This window comes from Columba livia, chromosome 5, assembly GCF_036013475.1.
Source record: "Columba livia isolate bColLiv1 breed racing homer chromosome 5, bColLiv1.pat.W.v2, whole genome shotgun sequence".
Lineage (NCBI taxonomy): Eukaryota > Metazoa > Chordata > Aves > Columbiformes > Columbidae > Columba > Columba livia.
This window is the reverse complement of record NC_088606.1, coordinates 43472915-43500805: the sequence shown is the minus strand read 5'-3', so window position 1 is coordinate 43500805 and position 27891 is coordinate 43472915. Positions and strand designations below refer to the sequence as shown.

The 27891-nt window shown below is 46.4% G+C and overlaps 5 protein-coding genes and 1 non-coding gene across 33 annotated transcripts in view; 2 read left to right on the top strand and 4 right to left on the bottom strand.

Annotated features, from left to right (window-relative positions):
• Nucleotides 1–486: 486 nt before the first annotated feature.
• On the bottom strand, nucleotides 487–10948 carry FAM180B (family with sequence similarity 180 member B). The gene is made up of 5 exons (XM_005502154.3): nucleotides 9505–10948; nucleotides 7599–7710; nucleotides 4309–6541; nucleotides 2400–2479; nucleotides 487–1860 (listed from the first exon to the last, which is right to left on the bottom strand). Exons 3-5 carry the CDS (start codon nucleotides 4373–4375, stop codon nucleotides 1417–1419), a joined length of 591 nt encoding a protein of 196 aa, XP_005502211.2. The 5' UTR covers nucleotides 4376–6541; nucleotides 7599–7710; nucleotides 9505–10948; the 3' UTR covers nucleotides 487–1416.
• A 149-nt stretch (nucleotides 10949–11097) lies between these two features.
• Nucleotides 11098–17297, bottom strand: NDUFS3 (NADH:ubiquinone oxidoreductase core subunit S3). The gene is made up of 6 exons (XM_065066052.1): nucleotides 16889–17297; nucleotides 15535–15632; nucleotides 15118–15267; nucleotides 13982–14107; nucleotides 13581–13700; nucleotides 11098–11343 (listed from the first exon to the last, which is right to left on the bottom strand). The coding sequence occupies exons 1-6, from the start codon at nucleotides 17295–17297 to the stop codon at nucleotides 11176–11178; spliced, it is 1071 nt and encodes a 356-aa protein (XP_064922124.1). The 3' UTR covers nucleotides 11098–11175.
• TRNAR-UCU (transfer RNA arginine (anticodon UCU)) lies at nucleotides 16214–16295 on the bottom strand. The gene has a single exon. It is a non-coding gene; the product is annotated as a tRNA-Arg (tRNA).
• Nucleotides 17067–24535, top strand: KBTBD4 (kelch repeat and BTB domain containing 4). 5 transcript variants are annotated; one of them, XM_065066040.1, is made up of 4 exons: nucleotides 17067–17188; nucleotides 19385–20005; nucleotides 22176–22282; nucleotides 22871–24535. In XM_065066040.1, the coding sequence occupies exons 2-4, from the start codon at nucleotides 19414–19416 to the stop codon at nucleotides 23729–23731; spliced, it is 1560 nt and encodes a 519-aa protein (XP_064922112.1). In that variant the 5' UTR covers nucleotides 17067–17188; nucleotides 19385–19413; the 3' UTR covers nucleotides 23732–24535. The 5 variants fall into 5 exon arrangements, with proteins under 5 accessions (XP_064922112.1, XP_064922111.1, XP_064922110.1 ...); XM_065066039.1 differs by having other exon boundaries at nucleotides 17104–17233; XM_065066038.1 differs by having other exon boundaries at nucleotides 17178–17314.
• Nucleotides 24536–24697: 162 nt separating this feature from the next.
• PTPMT1 (protein tyrosine phosphatase mitochondrial 1) lies at nucleotides 24698–27243 on the bottom strand. Its single transcript, XM_065066053.1, has 4 exons — nucleotides 27012–27243; nucleotides 26856–26936; nucleotides 26199–26390; nucleotides 24698–24941 (listed from the first exon to the last, which is right to left on the bottom strand). The coding sequence occupies exons 1-4, from the start codon at nucleotides 27180–27182 to the stop codon at nucleotides 24801–24803; spliced, it is 585 nt and encodes a 194-aa protein (XP_064922125.1). The 5' UTR covers nucleotides 27183–27243; the 3' UTR covers nucleotides 24698–24800.
• CELF1 (CUGBP Elav-like family member 1) overlaps nucleotides 27092–27891 on the top strand; it is a 69569-nt gene continuing 68769 nt past the window's right edge. For 11 of the 24 annotated variants that reach the window (XM_065065997.1, XM_065065996.1, XM_065066006.1 and 8 more), the window contains exon 1: nucleotides 27240–27577. In XM_065065997.1, coding sequence (XP_064922069.1) covers nucleotides 27240–27577 — 338 coding nt within the window. The other 13 variants (XM_065066025.1, XM_065066024.1, XM_065066019.1 and 10 more) reach the window with 3 other exon arrangements.

Below are 27891 nucleotides of genomic sequence, written 5' to 3'. Positions count from 1 at the left end.
GGCACCAATTTACTAGAAGTAAATTACTTCAAATAAAATGCTAGTCTTAATTCCTACATCCTTTGGAAAAACAAAACAAAACAAAACCAATCAAACAAACGAAAAACCACACACACCCCCCAGAAAAGAACACCACCAAGCAACAAACAACCTGCTTTAGGAACTGTATAAATCTGTCTTATCCTGTCACAGCCCTAACCTGACCTCTAAAACCATTCTCTGTAGCATCTTGCCTCCAGGATTCTTATTCCTGCCTCACCGTTTCTCCTTTCCATCTGTTGGGGAACAACAGCTTGGAAAAAAATTAACTAGGTCAGAAGCTAGCAGTTCCCACTTTGAATGTCACACATGCCTCCTTTGCTGAGCGTGGAAAATCAAGATAGAAAGGGAATTATGGATCCCATCATCTAAACACATGAAATGAATGTTCAGAATTAATGTACCTGTAGTGGCAGCAGGAAAGCTAGTAGAAATAAACAACAACAATAAAATCAAAACCCTACCCAAATAGGTAATTTATTTAATTCCACACTGCAATATGTAAGACAGAGAAAAGTTAATAATCTCTTTCCATAAAATAGTTGTATTTCTCATTTTGAGGATAGAGATTGTACATTTATTATATTTGTCTTGTAAAGTGTCACAGCCGTACAGAAAACTTCATAGAGGAGGTAAAATCTGCTGAAGAAATAACTAGGTCACAATCTTTAGGAATTTAAATGAGATTTAAGGAAGTATATTCCAAACTGATACCCGACACAAAGCAACGTACATGTGTAAATATGATATGCAAATACTAGAAAGCTTCATGGAATACATACATTTTCAGGTGGCTTTTTAAAGAAAAATGAATACGTCAGATGGAAAATTACTGTGGACACATAAAATTTGATGCCACATGAGCAGAAAGCTGAAATTAAATATGCGGCCTATATCATGAAACACAACAGCATATGCTTAGCTGGTTACTGGAGAGGAAAAAAGATACTGTATTCAGCTGAAACCACACGGGGAATATGAGGATGCTGAGCTTAATTATTTGAACTGAAGTCAGCTGGGACACCAGTGTAACATCTTGGAAAAAAACTGCCAGGGCATCTCCTCAGTAAACATCAGTGATCAAGATATATATTAATCAAACATCTAAATAGCACTGCCTCCTTCAGCACAGCCCACTAAAAACAAAAACAAACAAAAAACAAAACAAAACAAAACAGGAAAGGCTGACATGCACTTTATAGTTTTGTCCTGTTTGATTTAAAAATAAAATATTGTGTATAAAAACTTAGAAGCTTGCCAGTGCAACACCAAAAGCAGGACAAAAAGGTGTGGCATATTTGTACAAGGTCCTGAACAATGTGGAAAGCATTCAAAATACTGAAGTCAGGTGTGTCCTTTCCTATGGCGGTTTCCCTATTAAGTGTCTCTCTTGGCCCTTGCCAAGTTAGAACGATAGAAATGTTTCAGGGATGCTAAATGCGAAGGCTTCTCCTTCCAGGGCCAGGAGGCCGGGAGGAGGGTGGTATTTGCAGGGCAGAGCCCCTTGCACAGGTCACGAAATATTTCATCAACCAGCTGAGAGAAAAAGCTAATCCAGAGATTTTTATCCAGACCCTGTACGGAGCGAACCTGATAGGCACAGTAAAGGCTGGTGAAAAGGAGACGGTCAAACTCTGTTAGAGGCAAGGGGCTATCAGTCAGTGAGTAATATCTCAGATAATGCTCAATCTCTGATGGTGTTTTGGGAACTTCATCCTCTAAAATCTGCATGAACCGCTGTACTGGACGCAGGGATGCCAGCTCTTCATCCTGCAGCCGAATTGTCCCATTGGCCTGAATATCCAGCCCTCCCCAGAGCATCTGAAAGAGAAGATCAACATGCGCACAGGAAGCCCAGCGCAAACCCTTCTCCAGTTATAACTGAGCTGTAAAGCCACCTGCAATGCTGCCAAATCTCTGGCTGGACCGAGAAGCAGCCCCTCCCTGACTCACTGCCCACAGCCCGCCCAGTCCCATTCCGTGTCCTTCTGTGTCAGCCCCACACCCCTTCTCTGACCAGCCCCACGCCTTGGTTTCCCTGTGGGACCCATCCAGCTCTCGCCTCCCGCCCTGCAGGTCCCACTGCAGTCCCGCCCACAGCAGCTCCCTGGCGCAGCCACCTTGGGTGGGGGAGTCCCTTGTCCCACCCCAGAGCTGTGAGATGCTGTGGAGAGGGCCAGAGCCCCCCATGATGGGAGGGAGTACAAATGCAATTAGGGCATTGCCAATGCATTTTCCAGGCACTCCCAAAAAGCAGCGGGGATGCGAACAAGCAGAACATGTGAGTTTTTACATGCAGGGCAGTGGGAGCATGGGCACTAACAGTGACTCAGCCCACGGGCCCCCAGTGCCCAGGAGACCTCTAACATGACGTTGGTGTCCTCTGGGCTACGATGGGGTGTGTTGGCACCAGTAACGTCCCTGCTGTGAAGATGTTCATCTGGAAAACATCAGGCAGATTTTGATAGAGAAAGACCATGGTCCTTCCTGTTTATTTTTGTCATTTGGTTGTCGATAACATCTATAACATTTCTGAGCTGGCACGCCAGGCTTGCCAAGCATGAAAAATGCTGACCATGGCATTTTGATGAGCAAAACAAGCTTTTTAAGAAAAGCAGAAGTGGTTAAGGGAAGCAAGTGTAAGTTCTGGATGTGATGGTCCTTAGTCCTGCCAACAGAGCTAAAGCGTACAGCAGCAAAGGCACTTGCTTTGACAGGCAGCACGAAAGCCCAAGGGTGGGTTTTGAACCGATGGGGTTTGGTTGCACGGCAGTTTTTGCTGGAGAAAGCGATGCTGTCCAACGGAAGGAGCGTGCTGGGATGCTCCTCAGCCTGCTGGTGGAAACATGACCTGATGCTTCTCCTGGTTTCATACTTCATCCCTGAGCATCTGCTGCTGGCAGGGGCAGAGTGTGAGGGCAAAATAACCTGGCTGGATCCATTACGGCTGGGACACCTGACATTATTTAAACTGGGAAAAGTGGATATGAAGCCAGAGGGATGCAAGTTTATTAATACCAATGGTCACATTAATCCTAAAAAAATCTTCCATGTTCACTTACTAATTTTTCTAATGTTTCAACTTTCTGTATTTGTTTTGCCTTTATTACTTCTTTCTTCATGAAAAAAAGGAGAAAAAGTAGCCTCAGTCCAGGACTGTGAGAGGCAGGCTGCATTCCCTCCCTTCTCTGTGTTGATCAAGACCCTCTTCTACTTCTTACATACTTGTCCTGCAGGTCAGGAAAGGTGAAATGGAAAAAGCTTGTATAAAATAATAAGATCTCTGACACTTTTTTTTTTTTTCATTTTTGTATGGATGAAGGCTTTTTTATATAAAAAAAGAGAATTTATGTTGAATACTCCAGAGTTAAGGTCAGCAGGTGCTTGTAAAAAGCATAATAAATATTTAATACTCTCTGTGTGTGATGAGTACTACCAAACCACCCCTCCAACTTTCCATTCTTGATGAAAGCTTTTCAGGGAGGTGAACGAGTTGCCTGAAGAAGTGCCCTGCCACCTCCCAGGCTGCGGAGGTTTGTTTCTCTGCACAGCTGCAGGCTTCCTGATCCAAGCCAGCTGTGGCTTTGGAATGTGAGCAGGGATGTAGCTACCCTTTCCTACTCCTCCATGGATGTGCCAGCAAAGCTTTTAGCTCAGGTGAGGATACTACATCATCTGAAAATTTCTTTGCTTCTCTCTGCTAACTGATCTGCTAATTCCGCAGATCTCTCTACTGAGAGATGTCTGATTGGCTGCAAAGTCAGTGAATCTGTTGAATAGCCACCAAATTGCTGCTATTAGTAACTGTCTGTCCTGTCTTATAAATATATGCAATGTTAGGTTTTTGAGTAGAGTAAAACAAAAATTAAAACATAACAAATAATGTATTGAAATAATAACATAAATATCCTTTGGAGATGGGAAAATATCCCTTGCTTATTTTATCATTCAACAGCTGTTGTTTTTTCTTCTGAAAAGCATCTAGAAAATCCACAAACATTATTGCAGGAACAAACTTTTTCAGCAGAGACCCAAGAAAACTCTCCTCCTACCACCAAAAATAGCAACAGGTCTTCATCCTGCCAGTAAGTACAAATGTCTCCCACAGTGAACAGCCCAGCTGGGACTTGAGCTACCACCCTCTCTCCCATGTCAGCACAGGTAGCTGAAGCATATGGCCACCTCTGAAGCAGCAGGCAAAGTGTCACTGGCGTTGCACACACGTTTGCCAAGCCAAGAAACCACATCACTAGCAGGTGCCCTTCCTACCTGTCAGCCTCTGGGATCCAGCAAAGACGCACAGGACCAGCCAGGCGTTGAACGGCACCTGGGCCATAGCAGCCCTGCTCGGGAGCGGCTGCCGCCCTCCCCGCAGACAGTGCCGTGCCTGAAGCGAGAGCAGTTTGCTGTGGCCTCTTCCCTTGCTGCTTCTGGTCCCAGCAGCCTCTGTTGGAATGGGTCCATCTCTCTGTGTTTCTGTTTGCAGTCCTGGGAAGGGCTTGCAGTTCAGCTTGCTGACCCCAAAGGATATTTTCCATCATATTTTGGAAACTTGCAAGACTTTGTTGTGAAGCTTTTGGCAGAATTTTTTAAGATTATTTTCCAAGGACTGATTTTCCACTGTAATTTATTATAGGAAGCTAATAGCTGAAAGAAATATTGCTACATGTGATTGCCTCTGAATAAAGGGGGACCTTCTGGTCCCTTCTGCCTCGGCACAGTGCCTCTGTCACATCTCCATGACACTTCTGCTCAGCTCCTTGGCTTAGTTTTCAGTTTTCCATTTTTTTCTGAGTTTAAAAATCTGCCAACAATCCTGAAATGTTACAAAGAGATAAGGCCAGCAGTCTGCAGATTCATGGAAGGGCAATAGAAGCCAAAATATACAAGCAGGAAGAAGAAATATCACTTGTTCAGTTCTGTATCTGTATCAAACCTCCCAGAGGGAGAACTCAATATACTGACTTAACAAACAGCAAGGGTCAGAGCCTGCCAGCTTTAGCATCTCATCGTCCTCTCCTGTGACAAGACTTTTGGATTGTGATGAGCATGGTCTGCTTTAGATGTTGTGAATTACATAGACAAAACTTAATCTGATTTTGTTTGCAGCAGATATCTGTTCTCTACACATTTTTGCACTTCTATTAGTGCCCAATCCTCGGTCAAGATGTTCTGTATTTCTACTCTCTGTGGCAGAGTACGGTCCCCAGTTCTCTGGCAGGTTCTGAGATGCTAGGGTTATGCAAACATATAATAGTGTGTATAAATAAGTAACAGTACTGTCTCCCTCAGATTAAAGGGGAAAGAAGTCTGACCAGAAAAGAGGTAGAGCTGAAACACATCCCTTTCTCAGCAAGTTACAGGATGTCATTTTGTAGTGACTACAGTCACCAGATAGTTTACTGAGAGTAGGGATGACGTTTCAGTTGGCAAGTTGTCAATGTGCAAAGTAGCATGTCTCCTGAAACTTCCTGGATCTGTAGCTGTACCTTGCAATATTTGGACTCACACCAGCTGTGAAGAAAAGCTGAACATAATGGAGGAGTCCCAGATTTGTCCCAGGAGGAAGGGCTCTCAATATCTGGAGGCATTCTTACCCTCAGCTGGGATCAAAATAACAACTGTGTTTCTATCATAGCCTTGGCTAACTTCAGATCAGGCTACTCTTATTTCAGTTTTCATTATTTTCTGCTGCTTCTGCTTCTTCTGGCATGAGATATCTTTTATTAAACTGTGAATCACATGCTACCCAAGAGGCAGACGCTGATGACCCATCTGTGCAGTGAGACTGATGTGCCTTCTGTTTTGTGCCAGAGTCCCTTACCGTCCACAATGTATGCATGAGTTTGTCTAGAAGTCACTATGCAAAAAAGCACTGCATCTCCTGGGCCATGAAACAACCTCCCTCTAGCATGCAGCATGTGACACAAGGAGGAGTCCAGGATTTTGGCCAGCAAAGGCCATATATGACTTTGTCAACAGGAGAATCTCCTAGGAACAGCTTGCAGCTGAAGTCCCTACAGGAGGATACCATTTTGGTGGGAGGGAGAAGAGAGGAGGCCCAGAGGCTGTGCTTAGGTGACGGATACAGTGGCAGGCGGCAGATGAGCATCAGGGGTAGATGCTGCTTTACCTGAGGGAATCTTGTAGAATTGTCTCACAATTCCACACTGAAAGGTAATTGCAGAATAATAAATATATGCCTCAGTTGTTTGTAAAGCAGCAGCAGTTGTATGGTGCACAGAAAGAAGCCTGATTTTCTGACAGCTCCACATAGTCCCCGCAAGCACAGTTGCAATGTTAGGCAGCGCACCTGCCTCTCCCAAGGGGTTTTGTCCTTGCCAGGTATTCACAGCTGGGTATGCACAGCCCTGCCCCTCCACACTCCCCCAGTCACACCGTCTGTTGTAGCAGCAGTTTCAAAGCGTCACATCAAGCCAGGCTTTTTGCAGGGTCACCTTGACTGGTTTCATGCTTTCCACCATGACCTGCTGAAGGTGACCTGCAAGATGACGGGAAAGGGGAACAAGACATGAGGGATCAAAAACTGCAGGAACTATTTGGATGCTGATGCAAAATTTGTTCCAGGTGGCTGATGCTTTGCCTGTCACAGAGAAGCTGGGCAATGGAGTGAGAAATTATTAAGGGAAGAGAGTAGTGAGTAACCTCAGTTTGCCACAGTCACAAGTGGCATCGTCTGCTGGGAAGACTTCCTCTGGTTCTCACATCACAGACTCCTGCAGGCCCTAAATCCTTGTGTCTATTGGTTTAGTTAGTGCCTTCATCCACCATTACATATTTTGTACAGACCTTTATTTTGCTGCCTTGTTTGGGTCTTAGATTTTTCAATTGTAAACATACGCATAGCTGAGTTTGTACAGCTGGAGCTACCTGTCCTCTTGACACAGTACATTTGTGCTGCTTCTTTGTCCCATTGCAGATTATATCTGTACACTGCGACAGGCATCTTGGCACAGGGACACACACAGACTGTGCTCAGAGACACTTGTGGTCCAGGGCAGTGGTAGAAGGCACAAGGTGTGGTTAACACAACACCAAAAGAGCTTTGGGAGGGAGGTTTCTTTAAGATGGGACTGAAGGGAGTTTGGTAGCATCTTCATGAAAGGGAAATTCTGCTTAAAGAATTGGAAAAATCTCTTGCTTCAAACATCTCACCAAGAATTTGGGGAGACCACAGTCCCCAGCCTGGGCCTGTCTGGCAGGTGCTCAGGGGAGGAGGATAAAGAGAAGAGGAAGCTTAAGGAAATAGGGGAAGGAGGGAAGGAAGGAAGGAGGGAGGAAAGAAGGGAAGGGAAGGGAAGGGAAGGGAAGGGAAGGGAAGGGAAGGGAAGGGAAGGGAAGGGAAGGGAAGGGAAGGGAAGGGAAGGGAAGGGAAGGGAAGGGAAGGGAAGGGAAGGGAAGGGAAGGGAAGGGAAGGGAAGGGAAGGGAAGGGAAGGGAAGGGAAGGGAAGGGAAGGGAAGAAGGACCCCGGGGAAGGTGAGGTTTGAGTCACAGGAGAAGAAGGAAGAAAACCTTGAAGGAAGTGCAAGTGACGCACTGTATGTTACCAGACGGGACCTCTACTGTTATACTGATATTTTCCAGGTACGGTGCTGCTGATCCTCATGCAAATGTTTCCTTGTCTTGTCCCCGTTTGTGAGCTCGATCCCCTGCTTGAAGAAGTAAGGGACTGTGTAAGAAGTGACAGGGACAGACTCATCCCACTGAACCTACTGCACAAAAGGACCCCCATGAGGCCTCACACAACTTGGAGATTTAAGGAGATACACTGGATGTGTGATATGGGGCATGCTGTCATCCAGCCTATCCCTCAATACCCCATGTCCTGGTTTTGTTAAAAACAAGTTTCTCTTTTAGTGAATTTGCCTGTCAGCTAAAGCCTTCATATTAACTGCATTTTCCTGGAGAACCAGACATATGTTTTGGTAAACCTAGCAATGGAATGCAAACTTATTGATAAGCATGGATGGACATCTCGGGAGAGGGGCGACGAGAAGCAAGTGACCAAGAAACTGACCAACTGTGTATAACATTCCATTCACGTGAATACTTCATATAAAAGTGGGAGATCACGAGGATCTCGTCCCTTTTTCCCTTTTGCCTTTTCCCTTATGCTTATGGCCGACATTAGAAGAGGACCTTGCTAGTCGTCCCTGCGAACTGAGGCCTAGTGAGAGACTGAATCCAGCTCTGGTTGGCTGCAGAGTCTAATCCAGGACTTTGGTTGCCGGCTCTGCAGTTGCTGAGACTTTCAAGATTGGTTTTGTATATTTTGTATTATTTTCTCTATTCTTATTAGTAGCATTAGTAAAACATCTTTAATTTTTTCCAACTCTCTTCACTCTGTCCTTCTTTTCCTCCCAATCGCCTCTCCTTAGTGGAAAGGGGAAAGAGGGAAGGGGAAGTGGGGGGGGGGAGAGGGGGTTAACAATACATCTGCCAGGGTTTTATTGTCACCCCGCAATCTTAACCCTCGACACCCTATAATCTCTGTTTTGCAGGAGTGCCAAGCCCAGCAGAAATCCCTATCTGGATTTTGGCTGGAGATCAATCATAAGGGCCTGTACAGATGGTGTGGCTGTGATGCAGGTGGATACCCTGACACCATCAATAGCCACATCCTCAGGGAGTGTGGTGGCCAGGCTGTAGGAGGAAATGCCAGAGTTCTGGAAAACACCAGCAAAACTTACTCAGCTGGGGAAGCTCAACATGGTGACTGTGAGTCACCACCTAAAGTCTATTTGTCCCTGTGCTACCAGAAAATCTCTCCTCTGAGTAGCGTGTCTGTAAGTCAGCTACATCTGACTTGCATCTCATCCAACGTCCTCCCACGGCTGGGAAAACCAGCCCAGGAAACAAGCCTCATGGAGGCTGGCAGTATGGACCAGGCAGGGACAGAGGATTTGGCGGGCAGCTGTGTTCTTGGCCAAGCTGACCACAGCCTCACCCAGCACAAAGCAAGTGCCCACCAGCCACATGGAACCCAGATCAAGCAGTTCTGAGGGCAAGGATGGCCTCAGGAGCAGTGCAGGAGGCAGTGTGCCAATGCCAGCAGTACTTTGTGAGGCTGTGTAACCTCTTGTGCCCTGGGATAACGCGTCTGGGTGAGTAAATTGCACTCTCTAATGAGATTTGGGTCCATTAGCAACTATCCCACATATTAAAGACCTGCTGGAGCCAGTGCCTGTCCCCACAGGGCTGGCTACTTTGAGTCCAGTACACACATTCTCCAGCAAACCTCACATTTTGTCTAACTTGACAGAGCATTGTGTCTAACATTTCTTGACATTATGTCAATCAAATTCTCCCTCTGCACAAACATTGTTTAAATAGCAGTTTTCCTTCTGTTCCTGCTACCACCAGTCTTCCGACTCACCGTACTGGGAAATACGTATTTTTTATGATACGAAGATCATGAGTCTTGGCATGGTGCTTCAACCAACCTGAGATGGAGGAGGGAGAACGTGGCAGGGAAATGTACTTTATAAAGACTTTTCACAGTAACAGAAGTGGTGCCAGGAACTTTTCTGTCTTGTGCAATAGGCGTCAGCACGCAAAAAGAGCCACTGCAACAGAAAACAGAACCAGCTGTGGAACATGTTGTAAGAAGGACTAAAAGTACATTTCCTATTTAATCCACTCAATTGATGGCAGACCCAAAGCGGAGCTAAGAATTGTATAAATCCCTAAACTTCCGCTGCTTTGTGTTCCCTTCTCTTTCCTCTTTCCCATAAAGAGCTGTAACTTTTAAGGTGAGTGGCAAATGCTGTTAACTAGAGAACACTCTTCTGAGTCACATCTCAAACCCTGCCAGCCACAGCAGCCTGTAACAGATTAAAATAAATAAATAAATAAATAAAGCAGCCCATGATTACAAGGCTGGGGTGAAACCAAACGTGAAACTTGATTCTTACCATCGAGTTAAGCTCTTGATTCTTGCAAGCAGATCAAATTCTAGTCACAATGAGTGCTTGCTCCTTTTATTTCTGAATTGAATTTATTATTGTCATATCCCATCCTCCATTCTCTACTGTAACCTCGCCCAAACCCCCTTTTTAATTAGTGCTCTTACAATTTAAAGGCTTAAGCAGTGATTCAGGGGATCTCTACAAACAGTTTATGAACTATTTTATGAAATCTCTTACACAATAGTTTTCAGATCTTAATGAGGTCAGTCAGCTTTCTGCTGCAGAACTGCATTACGCATTTTCTGGACTAAGGACAAGGGATATTAATTGATGACTGCTGTAATGTCATCACGTTCAAACAGGTGGTGGGTGGACTGAAACTACAGTATTTTTCCAGCTTTTGGGAGAGAGATGAAATTTTCCACAAGAGCACGCAGATAGTGGTAATGCTATTATATCATACAACTCAAAATAATTGGAATAGTGACAAAAAGGCATAGACTCTGTGACAAGGGAAGGGAGATATTTTTGACTGCAGGAAAAAGTACAATCTGAAGATGCTGGAGAAAGTAAAGACTGCTTGATTGTGAAGAAAAAGCCAGCATGAGGCACTGGCTCCTGAGAGGTTACCTGCAACTTCTTCTACCAGAAGAGGCACTGACCTAATTCCCAAAGAAACAATGCACATTTCCACAGTTGTTTGGGCCTGGAACCAGGTATATCTTGTGTTGTCCTGATAACCGTATTACAACCATCTACAACCACTTTGCCTGTTCACTGTATTTTTATGGTCTTCCCAACACCCGTCTTGGAGCTGAGACACTGTTGTCCCATTGCTGAAGCTATGCAACTGCTTCAGCAGAGTCTCCTGGGGAGTGCCGAGGGTGTGATTTATGCCTGCAGGGACAGCGAGCAGAAGCGGTGCATATAAAGCATCTTAGCTGCAGGGAATGCCAGTACTCCATTCAATTTGCAAACCAAAAAGACAAAATCCAGTGTCTTACAACTCAAAGCAGCAGATAAGCACCTATCAGTTGGATTATCAGGATTGTAAATTAGCATCCCTCACCGTGTGCTCTTCATCCAGTTTGAAAACAGTATTATTCACATGACCACAACAGGCAAGAATATTGTATCAATTTTTAATATTATAAATACTATGTCAGAACAGAAATGACAGTGCTGTGCATCTGCTCCATTCTGCTGTTATTTTGCATCTTCTTTCTTGGCTCCTGCTTCTATTTTTAGGGGTTCTGGAGCTGCACGATATGCAGGAAATGCCTCCCAAGGACTATTCAGATCAAACTTGCGAAATTCCTGAGATAGCTCCACAGGCTCTGCCACTACCCGTTTCACTTCATCATCATACCGCACCTAGAACAGAGCAAAGGACACAGGCCAGTCATTTTCAAACAGTCCCCATAGCATCTCTGCTATTGGCTGCACACGGTAATGACCCAGACCACCCCCTGGCGCAGGCAATCCTGCTTCTTATGCCACGGATAGGCCACAGCTTCAGTTCTTCTCATTACTAACCAAGAGCCCTCCAAATGCCACCAAGAACTCTGGACTCTCCAAGAAAAATCTCTTCTTTGCTGCCACTTACCTCAGGTGTCCTGACTAACTGCCCTGAATTCGGAGTGACCAGCCTACAATCCATATGAAGTCCACTTGGAATAACACATTTAGTTTGTCATATGACAATAGAATTTCTCCTGGAATTTCTCGCTGAAATAAGGTGGCCCATCCAGCTGGCATAGCTGGGGACTAGTCTCATGAATCATTGTAATATGGAAGTTTCTTTGGTTTTCATTGTGCTTCTTAGCGTTAACACTCAGATCACGGCACAAAAAGACAACCAGGGTGAAATGCAGGTGACTGGCTTCTGACTGGCTTGATTTCCCCTCACTGTGCCCATCCAGATCTCCAAACAACAGCTCAGGGGAACCCGCCTGGTCCTCACTCACAGGATTTGCTGTTACTTCTGTTTTTCTTAAAACAGAACCTCACTGCCTGCAGAACCTCCCTGTTTTCTCCTGAGACTCAGCTCAGTCTTAGAACTGTAGCAAATATGACTGCTGCTGCAAGGCAGTCATTTGAAAGTAAGACAGATACCAAGCACACTCATTTCACTTGTGGTTTGACATAAAGAGGTAAATATTTGATAAATGCCAAGAGTCAGTTCAACTACAGTTTTATAATCTGCATCTACAAAAACTCAACAAAGTGGAGTTCGAACTGCATTAAGATCAGTTCAGTCCTTTATTCCTTCGGGAATCTCCAGTATTGCAGTGGAAAATTTAATCTTCCAGAAGACATTCCAAAAGCAGAAGCACTTCCTCTGCCTGACAAATTTCTTTGATACACAGCACATGGAATTTGTTCAGTGTCTCTGGCCTTTGGCTGCCTTATTACAGATAATACTTTGTGATGACTTCAAATTTCCATGCAGGAGATCTATACAATTCCTCTGGAATACAGACATGTGAAAGATCCTTAGCGCCTTTCAGACCAAGGACTGTAAAGCAGTCACACTTCTGTACCAAAACTCAGATCATAGAATCATAGAATAGTTCTGGTTGGAAGGGACCTTGAAAGGTCACCTAGTCCAACCCTCTGCCATGAGCAGGGACATCTTCAACTAGACCAGGTTGCTCAGAGCCTCACCCAGACCGGCCTTGGATGTTTCCAGGGATGGGGCATCTACCACCTCTCTGGGCAACCATTCCAGAGTTTTACTACCCTCACTGTAAAAACTTTTATTTCTTGTCTCAATCTCCCCTTTTAATTTAAAATCATTACCCCTAGTCCTATGGCAACAAGCCCCACTAAAAAGTCTGTCCCCATCTTTCTTACAAACTCCTCTTAAGTACTGAAAGGCCACAATAAGGTCTCCCCAATGCCTTCTGTTCTCCAGGCTGAACAACCCCAACTCTCTCAGCCTGTCCTCACAGCAGAGCTGTTCCAGCCCTCTGATTGTTTTTGTCAACTCCTCTGGCCCCTCTCCAACAGGTCCATGTCTTTCCTGTACTGAGGGCTCCAGAGCTGGATGCAGTACTCCAGGTGGGGTCTCACCAGAGCAGAGGGGCAAAATCACCTCCCTCGACCTGCTGGCGATGCTCCTTTTGATGCAGCCCAAGACACTATTTGCCTTCTGGGCTGCAAGTTCACATTGTCGGCTCATGTCCAATCTTTCATACACCAGTACCCCCAAGTCCTTCTCCACAGGGCTGCTCTCAATCCCTTCATCCCCCAGGCTTTATTGATTCCAGGGATTGCCCCAACTCAGGTGCAGGACCTTGCACCTGGCCTAGTTGAACCTCATGAGGTTCACATGGGCCCACTTCTCGAGCTTGTCCAAGTCCCTCTGAATGGTGTCCTGTCCCTCAGGTGTGTCAACTGCACCACTCAGCTTGGTGTCATCCACAAACTTGCTGAGGGTGCACTTGATCCCACCACCTATATCACTGATAAAGAAGTTAAACAGTACTGGTCCCCATATGCACCCCAGAGGGACACCACCTGTCACTGATCTCCATCTGGACACTGAGTCATTACGACATAAGATATTGGAGAGATTTGATAACTTTTGACATAAGCGTATCTCCTACCTCCACATAACCAGAGAGTGGAAAGTCCTTCCGGAAGGGATGGCCCTCAAACCCATAGTCTGTGAGGATTCGCCTTAGATCAGGGTGGTTGGCAAAGAAAACACCGTACATGTCCCAAACCTAAATGAAAAGGAGCCAAGTAAGTTGAATTTGATTTTAAAAAAAGCCAATTCTCGATATATTATGTCCATAAAATTTCAGCTCCATGCCTGGCTGTGTGCAGTGCCAGTGAAACTGATGCAGGAACCCATTCAAAAGCAATCAAACAACCTTTTATCTCCTATTCTGAAATGGCAGCCAGGGCTGCCATTCTTCTTCCTCAGGGCCCTGGGAATCAGTTCAATCAGGAAAACTCAGTCTCTCTCCAAAAAGACTCTGCTCCCAAGTACACTGGCACTCACCTCTCTTTCATACCAGTTTGCTGCCTTGTGCACAGACACTGCTGAGTCAACAGGCGTCAGCTCATCAGTGTACGTCTTCACACGGATCCGACTGTTGAACCGCAGAGACAGGAGATTGTACACAATCTGAAGCAGAATAAAAGCTGCATTGGTCTTGTATAACATTTGTGGATCTCTCTGCAGTACAGTACTGACTAAGCAAAAGCACAGGAAGACTATTGCAAATATTCTTTATCAGCAGAATCACATTCAGCACTTAAGAGCTGGGCACGAAAAGACACTATTACAACTGAGGTTCCAATAGCTTAGCACTTTGATCCTTACAAGTGTAAAAAAAAACAATGTGAGATGCAGAAACCATGACTGATGAAGCAGAACTGAAGTAAAGAGGGATACTAAGTCTTAAAAATGAGAATACTGAAGGGATGGAGTCACTTGACAATATTATTTCAACAGTCTGTCACAAAGAAAATGGCTACCAGTTGTTCTCAGAATCCAGTGGGAGAAAGCTAAGAAGAATTTTTCTGCAGCTGAAAAGCTATACAGTGAGATTTTCAAAAGCATCTGCAGGGACCAAATCTCAAATAGCCACTGGAAGTCAGTGGAAGTTCAGTGCCCCAGCTCTTCTGAGAGCTTTCTGAAAATCTGTGTCATCTCCTATTTGGTCCTGACTTTCAGGGAATATTTTTAAAACAACTAATCAGTTTTTTTGTTTTGTTTTTAAAAATAGGAAAATTATTAAGAAAGTTGATGGGATTTAAAGAAAAACATGACCAGTTGTGTCAACAGTAGCTGATGGGTGTCAGTCTAAGAAGGAAAAGCACCAGTTCACATCAGGCCAGAAAGCAGTCTCGAGACACCTTTGTAAAACCCAAAACAAAACAAACAACCCCCCGCAAAAAAAAAAATAAGACTTTCAGCAGCGCGTAAAAGAAAAGCCAGGCTAGGAACACATGCAGTATTAGTTCTGCTAGTGCTTCCATGATCAACTGATTAAAAACCTCAGTATTTCAGAGCAGATTTTCTTTTCACTGTCAGAAAGCAAAACAGAAAAAAAAAAAAAAAGCTGCACCAGCATCCACAGCCATCAGGACTTGTGAAACTCCCCAAGTCCTGCACCTGCGAGCAGTTCTTACCTCAAAGCGGTACTGCCGAGATGGGACATCAACAGCAGTCAAGTCAGCCAAGGATTTGAACTGGGCATTAGTGTGATCCCGTAGGAAGGTCAGAACTGGAATGATCCCATCTGGGTGGATCAAAAGTTCCAGCTCATTGAAACAGGTCACCTGATGGAAATAGCAGAAAGAGCATGAGTACAAACACCAACAGGACTGAACATTACACTGAATCCAGCAGGACACCTGAACAAAGAGCATATATCATCCAGCAGACACATAATGACATGAGATGAAAGGGCTTAATAATAGCAGTGACTTTCATGTATTTCTGACAATATTTCTTACCCAGCACAACTTCTGAAAACATCTAATGAACAAGCAGTGTGTCACTGCGTCCTGTCCCTCCCACAAGAATAATTCTTGAATACCACCTACCTGTACTTGCTGGATATACTTGGGCAGAATCTCAGCCACATATTCCCCAAAGGCACACAGCTGCTTCTGTTCTACTTCATTTTTTGGTCTGACAGTAGCTAAAGAGAAAAATAAAGTTCCTAAGATTATGGCAGGGAATACAGAAAGCTACAGAAAGCTACAGAAAGAAGGGTAGTAAATCCCATCCCTGACTTAAATATCCCTTTAACCAGTCTAGATGACTCTCAGTAGCTCTGGCAGAAGCCAAGCAGGTTCAGGTGACCTACAAAGTTTATGGCAAATGCGAAGCTAAATGTAACTTATACGTAAAATAGAACGCATAGGATGCTGTAATAGAGACTGGACTACAGCAACATACATGTGGTACACAACGCAGAACTAGAGACTTTGATAAGGAACGAAGTTTGTGACAGTATTTGACAGCATTTTTTTCGTGCATTGTAAAGACAGCATAAAATCATAGAATCATTTCAGTTGGAAAAGACCCTCAGGATCATTGAGTCCAAGCATAAAAACTGTAACTTTTTGACAAGGATGGGATTCAAACTGCACAGAACATCAGGCAGGTCCCTGGGGAAGGATGCAGATGTGACCACAGTGCAAGTACCGTTATCAAAAGAACCGCTTTTCTGGACAAAATGCAGGATCATTGAGTCCAAGCATAAAAACTGTAACTTTTTGACAAGGATGGGATTCAAACCCACACGTGCACAGCACAATGGATTAGAAGTCCATTGCCTTAACCACTTGGCTACTTTGTCACAAGGAGGAACAGCCCAACAAGATGATGGAGAAGCAAATAACAAGAGAGAGGCAGAGATGACAGAACAATCTGAACGTAGATGCTGCTCTTGACATTTACCCTGCACCTAAAAGGATCCTTTTTTCTAGACAAAATAATCCTGGCTTTGCTTCATGTGCCAGCATCTAAGCAACTCCCTCATAATCAAAACATCCCAGCATCTTATGCTGCCTTTTTGTTTGTTTGTTATGATTACTAACACTCCTCAAGATCCAGGGCAATGAGGGGCTATGGAGCTGCTGCCCAGGCACAACACTGCACAGAACATCAGGCAGGTCCCTGGGGAAGGATGCAGATGTGACCACAGTGCAAGTACCGTTATCAAAAGAACCGCTTTTCTGGACAAAATGCAGGTTTATGTGCGACAGGCGTCATTTTCTGATGCACCCACCACAACGGTCCTAGGGCACAGAACCTTCCCAAGGGCCCCAAGGCCGGCCCGGGACCGGACAGGGCCACAAGGGCTCGCCCCGGTCTCTGACCCTGCCCCCTCCCCCAAACCAAACCAACGCCCCGCCGGGCCCCCACCCGCTGCCGGCCCCGCTCACTTACGGCGAGTCTCGCCCGCGGAGCTCCCCGCCAGCCGGGCCTGCGCCGCCGCCGGGCCTGCGCCAGCTGCGGAGAGAAACGGACGCGTCACAAGTCCCAACCACCGCCAGCCGCCCGGCCCAGCGCCGCTGCCGCCCGGCCCGGGGCGCTCGCCTCGCAGCGCGGCCCGCCACAGCCCCCGCGCCGCCAACATCCCGCCGCGACACGGACGGGCAAGGGCACGGACCGGAAGCGGAAAGCGGCGCCGCCGTCGCGCTTCCCCGGGGGGCGGAAACGCGCGCGGCTGCCCGAGGACGCTTCCGGGTGGGTGTCCGGAAGCGGCGGGTGCCCGGCGGAGCCTGGCGCAGGGTGAGGGGCGCGGAGCCGCTGCTGGGGCACCCCGGGGCGGCGGGAGGCTCCGGGGCGGCGGCATGAAGGGAGGTGCCGCAGGTGGGTGCCGTGCTGCGGCGGGGCGGAGCCCGGGGACGGGGCTGGAGGAGCCACTGCTGTCCCGGGGCGGGCTGGGAGCGCGGGGCGCGGCGAGAGGCCGCGGGGACGTGCCGGCACCGGGCAGGAGCAGCCCGGGCGCGGGGCAGCGAGCTCTGCGGAGGCGCGGCCGCTGCCGGGTGCGGGCGGAGGCAGCGCCGTGCGGAGGGAACTGGCGGTTTTCGCCGCGTTAGTGTGGGCCTGATGGCGGCCTGTAGCTTTCCTTCGCTTCCCCCCGGGTGTAAAGCCACCCAGCTGTGTGCTGGGATCCCAGGCACTGTCACGGCACCCGCGACCGGGTCAGGAGCAAGTGAGGCGCGGGGTGTGCCTGGTGCTGGTTACTGCCTCACTATCTAAAGCCCAGCATATGGGGCCACTGCTTCGGTAATGAAAACAATGTGTGAAATATAAAATTTTGCTTCGTGGGACACTTCAGTCTTCCTGCCCTTTTCTTTCTTTATAGTGGCGATGCCGTGGATGAAAGGAGAACTTTGTGTTTACAAGAAGGATGTGTGGTTTACAGCAATCTTTAGCTGCTGTTACAACTTCTTTCATGACTTGCCACCAGTCCTCTGGAAATTGTGCAGGACAGTGGGGGCAGCTGGTTCTGCTGTGCCAGGAGGGCAGAGCAGTTGATCCATCCATGTCTTGGTGTTCACTTTGGCGTTCTGGGCTGCAGCTTTGGGCATCTTGACTGTAAGGATCAAGGGCTTTCACTTGAAGTGGGAGCCAGTTTGCAGGATAGGCTTGTGCTTGGTAAAGCTGGAAAAACAGTACTGATGTGTTCTGTGCTGATTACAGTCCCTCGGTCTCTTACAGACTAATGTATAGGTAGTTTTCAGGCAGACCAGAACTATTGTAAAATCACAGTAAAGGTATAATTAAGGCAGGCCATCATCAGGAATGGGATGGACTTGCCCAGCTGATTAGGGATGTAGACACTACTTCACATGACAGAACTTGAGCAAAGAACTTAGGAGCCCTCTTGTATCAAGCAGAGCTATTGTAAGAAAATGCATGTTTGACAAAATAAAGCACGGAAGAGTAACTATGAATCTACTGGAGAAAAATCCTGTCGTTGGAAAACATTGTACTGAAAATAATGTTTGGTATTAACTGAAGAAATTTGTGATATCAGTTACCATGGCTGATAGATGAGGTGTAAAAATAAATTTAAAGTGAATTCAGGTGGGCATCTGTTTACTACTAGTGCTGTCAAGGACCATGTTAAAAAAGGCATCTTTTCTGCAGCACTCCTCTGGTTCAGAAGCTTTCTGACCCACTAACTGCTTGGAGCTCTGCAATCTCTGGTAACTACTAAGAGGTATTATCTTTTAAACCGGATTCTCTTTGCCACTTGGGAAACAGCGGCTAACAACATCTAGTAGGTTATTTTGCATGTTGAATGTGTCTGGTGTATTAACAAACTGAGCATAACCATCAGTTATCTCATTTGTTTAACTTGAAGGACTGGTGGTTATATTTGGCAGACTTCTCATGCATCTTTTTGGAAAAAATCAACTTCACCTTACTTGATACCCCTGCACAGATTCATCATGTTGGTTTTGGATGGTAATTAACTTCTGATGATATGAACTGCTGTCTGTGCTCTTTGTTAGTATGATACTGTAATCCTTTTTCCATCTAGCCCAGCTATGGTGCTGCCACATTCTTTTGGCTTTGCAAGTTTCCTAGGGCGGTTGCTGGACTTTCCACTTGAATAACTGTTCCTGCATTTCTTTGTGTCGGTGAAATGAGCGGTGAAAAGATTTGCACGTCTCCCAGTTCTGCTGGGATGTGATGCTCACTGTACTGGAAGTTTGGTATATATTATAATTTTAATTATGCCAACTTCTCATTTGTTGTTTGAGGTTCCGAAGCTCAAGCAGAAGTTTCTGGCTGTGCTATTTTATATTCAGTCTAAAATATGCTGGCCCCTTACCAAGATGTTTGATGTTTTTCCCTGTGCCCCGAAGTACTGCATAATCTTGGTAGCGGAGAGAGAAAGCCATATAATTATTGTGATTTTTACAGATTGCTGGAGGTCTGATCTGTGCAGCACCATGGACGCATCAGAAGAGACTGGGGGCTCCTCTGCAGAAGAAAACTACTTTGTGAACTACACCTTCACTGACCGCTCCCACTCAGGCCGCGTGGCCCAGGGCATTATGAAATTATGCTTGGAGGATGAGCTCTTTGCTGATGTTACAATATCAGTGGAAGGCAAAGAATTCCAGCTGCACCGTTTGGTCCTTTCAGCTCAGAGCTGCTTTTTTCGTTCTATGTTCACTTCCAACCTAAAGGAGGCCCACAACCGGGTGATTGAGCTGCAGGACGTTAGCGAGAGTGTCTTTCAGCTCCTTGTGGACTATATTTACCATGGGACTGTAAAGCTGAGGGCAGAGGAGTTGCAGGAAACGTATGAAGTGGCAGACATGTACCAGCTGACTGCCCTTTTTGAAGAGTGCTCCCGTTTTCTGGCCCGTACGGTGCAGGTTAGGAACTGTCTGCAGGTCATGTGGTTGGCAGATCAACACAGTGACATGGAGCTCTACACAGCTGCCAAACACTGTGCAAAGTCGCATTTGTCTCAACTGCAAGACACAGAGGAGTTCCTACACCTGCCTGTCCGCCTGCTGACAGACATCCTGACAGGTAAGGAGTTCCTGAGACCAGCCAGGATGTGGATGCAGAAAGAGACTTTCAGAGAGTTTATCAGGGGTTGAACAAAATAGGTGGAAAGATGCAAGCTTTCATAATCACTGTTTATTCAGAGGCTTAGCTAAGCAAAGCAAAACATTCTAGATAACTTAATCAGAAAAAAAACTATTAATTTTTACCAGACGTGCAACATCTAAGCTATAGAAAAGGGACAGAGTATGTCGGTAATTCCCAGCAGTTCCTGAGTCAACAGGTCAGAAGTATTACAGATTTTTTTATAAACGTAATTTTAACTTTCAGCAACTTGTTGTATTTTGTTTGCATTAAAAGTAAAACAAAGAAGCCTTACCATAAATGAATGCCTTATGAAACTTTTTCTTTAGTTCTTTATCATTTAATATAGTAATGCAACAGCTGAACATTTTTAAGAATGCTTGAGCACAAGCCTTATTTTATACTATGTCAGTGTTATCAACAATTACGTATAATTTTTAGGATTATTTAGGCTAGGCACTCAGCTGACTGAAATAGAGGCATTGTAACACCTTAGGTAATAATTGCCCTTCTTGTGAAGGTAATAGCCTTCCGCCGTAATGGATGCAATGACTCAGGGTTCTGAAGGATGTCAACACTTCAACATCTTAGTCCAACTGCCACTGATCCTTAAAGATTCTCCTCTGCCCTAGTTAGTACAGGCAGTACATGAAAACCTCCCAATGATGCTGCAGTCACAACTCCATTTTTGTCCATTTATGTACATTATTTTTTGGCCCTTGCTAGAGGAAGCAAGGATGGAGAAGCAGCTCATACATTCAGATGTACTGGACTTGGGACCAGAGAGTACCACTTTCTTGCTTTAATTAAATAACTTTGTAAATGAGTAAATAACTATACTTTATGTGTTGTGCGTTTTAAATGCTGTTAAAATAAAATTACCATGACTGGCTTCTTAGGAATACTGGCAAATCTGTCTCTAAGACTTAAAATAGCCTTTAAAGTTGATGCTATGCATACGAGAGTCTTTACAGATGTTGCATTGTATTACCTCTTTTTCATCTAAAGAAATTTGCAGTCAAAAACCTATTGAGAGTATGTACTGATAGCTCAAAAAAACTCTGTGATAAAATTAGAGTAATTTTGATAATTATCTAGCTAAAGTTTTTAATTTAGTTGTGACTTCATTTTAAAAAATCCTTAAATAATGAAATAAAGCTATAGAGGTCAATCACCCTTCACTTCCTAGGGATTCCATGTAGTGACCATAGTTTTAGGACTATGATCTTTAGTGTTTGTGTTCTTAAAGTAAATTACTTGCTTAATTTTTTTTCCATGCTTCATGTATTTCCATATATAGAATCACATTACTCACTATTTATGCCAAAACCTAGCTCATAAAATGGATTAGAATCTGAAATATACTCCTGCTGCTGGCCGGGAAAACCTTTTTCTTTTGCAATTCCTGCATCTTTGTTTAGTTCATGGAGATTTAAATAGAGGAAGCTATTAGTGTCAAGGATTAAAATTAGTTTCATGAAATAGTAATTTATTAAGCTTACCTTTTGTTGCACTCCAGGGCCCATTTCAAAATCAAAGTATTCCCATTTAACCACTACATGTGTGGATAGCTTATGGAAATCTCTTTTACTAATAAACAGAGTTGAAATACTTGTTCTACACTTTTCCTCCTTCCTTCCATTGAGAACAGTGTTGGAATTTGTGTGATGCCTTCAGCGGAATTAAATTCAGGTTTTTTCATGAGAGCAAACTACAAAATCAGAGGGCCTTCACCAGGAAATCTCTCAATGAATACAGGCATAATTGCTGGCTTTCTAACTAGAAGTAAATATCCAAAATTTTCTAGGTAATGTACTGATGACAGTGGTGCAATCAATAGTTTGAGGCAGAACCAAAACTTCTAATCATCCAAAGTGCTTAAGATGTGGCAGCTCTGTCTTCTGTTCATCCAAACTAATTTAATGTAGATTCCTGGCTGGCAGTGCTCATCATGCCTGACAAAATTTATAAATCTCTACGTCTTTTTTTCCTCTCTAGAAAGTAAGGTTTGTGGTGGGAGTGGGGAGAGGGAGTCACAGGAAAAGGATGTTCTTGAGTACATACATCTTTGTCTGGGTATCATAAATGCCTTTCTGTCCCCAAACCGTAGATGGCGTTCCATGTTCTCAGAATCCAACAGTTGCTATAGAAACCTGGATCAACTTCAATAAGGAGGAGCGAGCAGGCTTTTCAGAGACACTGCGATCAAGTCTGAAGGTATAAAAAGACCTTCTGTTCTGGGGTTGGTGTAGCACTTGCTGGTTTTGCACTTCCCGAGGCAGGGTATTTTGCTCACAGGTGTGACTTGAAAGTCATAAAATACAAATATCATTGAAATTCACTGTGCTTGTATGAGGAATACTTTTATTGTCATAAATAGCAACCCCACTGACAGCTTTTCTAATGTAACCTGAAGCTGCTTTCAGTAGTGATTTGAGCAATGCCACAAATAACTTTTTTTCACCAGGTGTTCAGTTACCAGAGAGACCATTCAGAAATCTGAGTTTGGCATTCCCATTATTAAAAGTCTACTCCATCAGTGATGTCACCAGCCGTTACCTAAACCGCAGTCACTGGTGTTCCAGTGAAGTCTGTTGCTATACTGCTATGTCAGATATGACTGGTATCTTGAAAAGGCTTTGAGGCTCCAAATCCTGAATGCTGTAGGGTGGCAGGACTTGGTAAGCAGGTCACACACTGTTGGATCACAGGTGGGTCCTAAAATGCTGAATAATTTGGTCTTAGGCATCGCTGGTGTTTGTGTAAACAGGCCTAATTCTGCTGACATGCTCTCTTTTCTCTCAGGTGATTGGAGAAAATGTTCACATCTACCTGATTGGAAAGGAGTCATCACGTACACATTCGCTCGCTGTCTCTCTGCATTGTGCTGATGATGACTCCATAAGTGTGAGTGGCCAGAACAGCCTGTGTCACCAGATCACCGCAGCCTGCAAGCATGGTAGCGACCTATATGTCGTTGGTGGCTCCATTCCACGACGCATGTGGAAATGCAACAACGCGACTATAGACTGGGAATGGTGTGCCCCTCTGCCCCGTGACCGGCTCCAACACACCCTTGTCTCTGTGCCAAGCAAGGATGCAATATATTCGCTGGGGGGCAAAACTCTACAGGACACTCTCTCTAATGCCGTCATATATTACAGAGTACGAGACAATGTCTGGACAGAGACCAGCCAGTTGGAAGTGGCAGTCTCTGGAGCTGCAGGTGTAAATCTTAATGGTGTCATTTACCTGCTGGGTGGGGAGGAAAATGACTTGGACTTCTTCACCAAGCCCTCTCGGCTGATTCAGTGCTATGATACCAACACGGAGAAATGCCACGTGAAGCCATACGTACTGCCTTTCGCAGGGCGCATGCATGCTGCTGTACACAAGGATGTGGTGTTCATTGTAGCTGAGGGGGATTCACTGCTATGCTATAACCCCCTTCTGGATAGCTTCACCCGGCTGTGCCTGCCAGATGCCTGGAGCTCAGTACCGTCCCCCTGGAAAATTGCTAGCTGCAACGGCAGTATCTATGTATTTCGTGATCGCTATAAAAAGGGTGATGCGAATACTTTTAAACTTAACCCAGCCACCTCTGTTGTAACAGTCACAAGTGGCCTCAAAGTGCTGCTCACTAACCTGCAGTTTGTCCTGGCCTAAGTGGGGAAAGAAGGCCTAGTGATAGAAAAGGCAGCAGCAGTGTTCTGCTGTGCAGCTCAGACTCTCCCACCACCCTCAGCACCAGTCCCAATTACTGCGAGCTCACAACATCCAGTAAAGACCCCATCCTCTATACCTGTCCAGAGGAAGTACAGACTTGCTGGCTGTGGGCCTATTTTATATAGCACTATTAAAGTTGAACTGCTGCATCTTAGATTTCAGATGGACTAAATGCTGTTACTTTGATCCCTTGATCATAAGCTGCTTGCATTGGAGGCCCAGACTGCAGCAAATGTTTTTTTTAGCCTGGAACCAATCCACCAATAACAAATCCTATAACGTATGGACAATGTCCTTTTTGGCTTACATTGCTAGTTTTAACTTCATAGAACACTGTGAGTTGCTGCCATGTCAGTCACAGAGTTAGATGTGCACTGTGTCCTTCAGGGATGTCCCCATTTAAACATTCCTGTGTTCCTATTGCAGAAGGAGGGACTGGCAGAAATATTTACAGCAAACAGATTCCAGAGCTGACCCCAGGACTTTTAGTAAGTTGCATTATTCAGCACTTCTCCCAGAGAAGTGGTAACAGACTGGGAACTTGCATACTGCTCTGTCATCACCTACCATAAAGGGAGATTGTTTTTATGGGCATTGGCTTCCTTTACTGTACAGGGAATCCCCACCTGTAATCATAACGTAGTGTTGGTGAAAAATGGAATTAAGACCACTTCCTCCTACCCCTCTCTGTTGGCACTGTAATCCTTTGGGTAAGAATCTGAATAAAGTCTCTGCTGAGACAAAGTTTTCTTTTCCTTTGCTGCAAACACTATAGAACTTCCTGTGGATTGCAGTTTGGCTCAGCACTGATACTGTGTGTGGGAGAGAAGAACTATGGGGCTCCAAGAGAACTAAGATATTAGCCATAAGGCAAGAAAGCTTTAAAGAAACAGCCCTTTACTGCAATTTATGTAAAAAGTTATTTATTTATGGTCATAAAGTACAACAGTTATGCCTTCATTAAAACATAAGGCTTTTTTAAAGCAGCCAAAACAGATTTTTATAATTCTTACTGACACTCTGCAGTTGTCCCACTGATTATGTTCCTGTGAAATATCTCCAGGACCTGGACTTGTTGGTGCCGAATGAGGATGTGGGGACGGATCTTGGCAATAGCCTCTATTGCTTCTTGAGGGCTCCAGTGATGCAGCTGAAAATGCAGAAACCCTGTGAGTTAAAACCCATTCCATCCCTGCACCAGTTAATGAAGACTTCCTGGAGGCTACAGACAACATTAGAGCTGTTAGAAAACTTGCAGCTTTGCCCCTTCATGTTCCTCTCAGAGGGGCCTGAATGTCAATGCAAGTTCATTAAATGAGTCCCTCAGTTAAAAAGGGATGGCAGCTGCCGCCGACCTCCATTTTGTGTCTCACTCATGCTTCCAGCGTGTTGTGAATAGTTTCCTGTCCTAGTCACACCTCACACTAGACCAGAGCAAAAGGGCAGCTTGCTTGTTTTGTTTTGTTTTTCTTTTAACTTGACTACTCCCATTGCACTTCGGCACTAAGGGAAAACTTTCCAGGGAGCACCTAATGGCACCAACATAACAAGCCACAGGTGGGATTTTGCTCTTAGTGCTGTTTTACCCTGTTGGGTCTGTAGAGGAACTCAGAAAACCAAAGTCACTTCTCTTGATCCTAAATTGTATTTATTGAAAACCTTAGAAAGGCTCACCGTTTCAGTTAACCAAGGAGAAAATCTGAACAACAAAAATGGATGTTTGTCTGCTCGGTGACCTACCCTCACAAGTGACATTTTATTCCCATCTCAATCTGTTCCTCCATGGAGAGAATTCAGAATGGCAGAGTAATTCAAAACCTTTTGAGAACTTAAAAATATTAATGGCCCAGAAAACTGAGCAGCTTCCTGAAGTCTGACTGCTCTGCCAGAACCAGCAACAGATACTGTCAGACCATGTGTTTCAAAGGCTTGTTGCAACAACAGTTTCCCATAAGATGAGAACATCTTTGCCAGTGCCTGTGCTAATAACTGAGCTGGCAGAGGCAGACTGCAGATGAATGAAAACACTACTTACGATGGCAGCTTGTTGCAGCTTCATCACTCGCATTGCCAGGAAGCATTATCTTGACAGTATCACAAGCACAGATCAACAATGTGTGCAAAGATAAACTAGATTATCAAAGCTTAGACCACAGTTCAGCAAACATTAAGTTTCACTTGTTCATTACCTTGCATTTGCCAAGTTCTACAAAACAGCAATGTAAATTTGGGGCCTAGCTATCTACCTCTCTTGAAATGGGTCTCCCATCCAAACTCTGTAAAATCATGGAATATTAATGCACCTGTACATGCTCAGGCCTCTTGAGCAAAAGGAAATTGTAACGGTTGGCTGTACTTGCCCAAACTGTATGAAAATAAACCCCATTTAGTACAGAACCCTTCTTACTTGAATCAAATACGCTGCCACCATGGTGGCACTGCGGGAGCGTCCTGCCTTGCAGTGCACATATACACTGTTCCCACGTGCTCGGTGTTTCAGTATGAATTCAACACCCTCATGGAGGTTTGCCAGGGTTGGGACTCCGGTAAGATCCACAGTGCTGAGACGCAGTTGTTCCACACCCATGGCCTCCCATTCCTGAAATGGGTATAACAGATTCCACCATTTAACTTTTTCTGTTTTGGTTTGTTTGTTTTTCCAGAAAGAAAACCCGTAACAGTTGAGGCAGTTGGGAAATTCGGTGAGGCTGTAATCAGACTTTGAATGTAAATCCTTTAGATCAAATGTGTGAAAACTTTAGCACTAGTTAAAGAAGTGGAAAGATGTGGTTCAGCTAAAGGAAAGGAGGGGAGCTGGGATGTCCTGAAACAAAAGGCATTCTTCTATTGGCGTACGTGGATTTAGCACTCCCCGTCACCATCTGCCACCGGGGCTGTAACACTTGACTCGTGTCCTCACGTTTTACTGCTTTGTCGCGTAGTTTTAAGAGACACGAAGAAGCCGCGTCTTCGCTGTCAGATCCCAGCAGGAGGCGGCCGAAGCGTCTCGGGAGCCGGGACAAGCGGCCCGTCCCGCGGGCACCGGCCAGCCCGCCGGGCTCACCTGTGCGGAGCAGCAGAGAAACCGGGTCTCGTACTCCTCGTTCAGGGTCACCACGGCGCGCACGTTCTCCTCGACCACGAGCTGCGGGCACAGGCACCGTCAGGCACCGGCTGCCCGCCCGGCCCGGCCCGGCCCGGCCCGCCGCGCCTGCCTTACCCTACGGCTGCGGCCCCGCAGCGGCAGCGCCCCCAGCAGCACGGCGCCGTCAATGCGGTGGAACCAGGGCCGGCGGGACCCGGGCAGCTGCGCCCGCACCGCCGTGTAGAGCAGCGTCGGGTAGAAGAGCAGCCGCGCCGCCCCGGCGCCCAGCGCCGCCGCCACCCCCATCGCGGGCCGGCCGAGAGGCGGGGGAGCGCCCTGGACGAGCGCACTGAGCGTGAGCAGATGGGGGAACCTGCGGGGGAGCTCGCGGCGGGAGCGGGGACGCCGGACAGGCCGACCACCGCCTGGGCGGCCGGAGCGGGGCAGTGTCGGGAGGTGCGCGGAGGGGCCGGGGCCACGCTCCCGCCCTCCCCGGCCGGCCCCTCCACCTCGGGCCCGCCTTGGTCTTTCCCGGAAGCGCCGCCATCTTGCGGAGCCGGCCTGAGGCGGCGCAGGGAGCCGAGCGGGGCGCGGGTGGATCCCCGGGGGCAGGTGAGGGCGGCGGCCGCCAGGAGGAGCTCGGGCCGGGCAGAGACGGTCGCGGATCCGAGCCCGCGGAGAGCGCGATCCGCCTCACGCAGGTAACGGCCCTTCTCTTTCTCCTCTTGCTCCCCGGGGCTCCCGCCGTAAGGCCACTCGTGCCGGGCCGCGGCGGCAGCCTCTGCGGCGGGAGCCTCGCTCGCTCCCGCCCGCTTCTCCCCCGCGCGGCGCGGAGGGGCAGGGGCCCGCGGGCCGGCCGCTCCGCCGCCGCCCTGTGTGCGCCACGTTGGGGGCGGCGGCCGCCCCTCCGGGGCCCGGAACCGGAGGCCGCCGGTTGTCGTATCTGATCGAGTGCTGACAGCGCCTCGAGCGGCGCTGGGCCGTGGGGCGGCGGCGGGGGGCGCTGCAGGTGCGA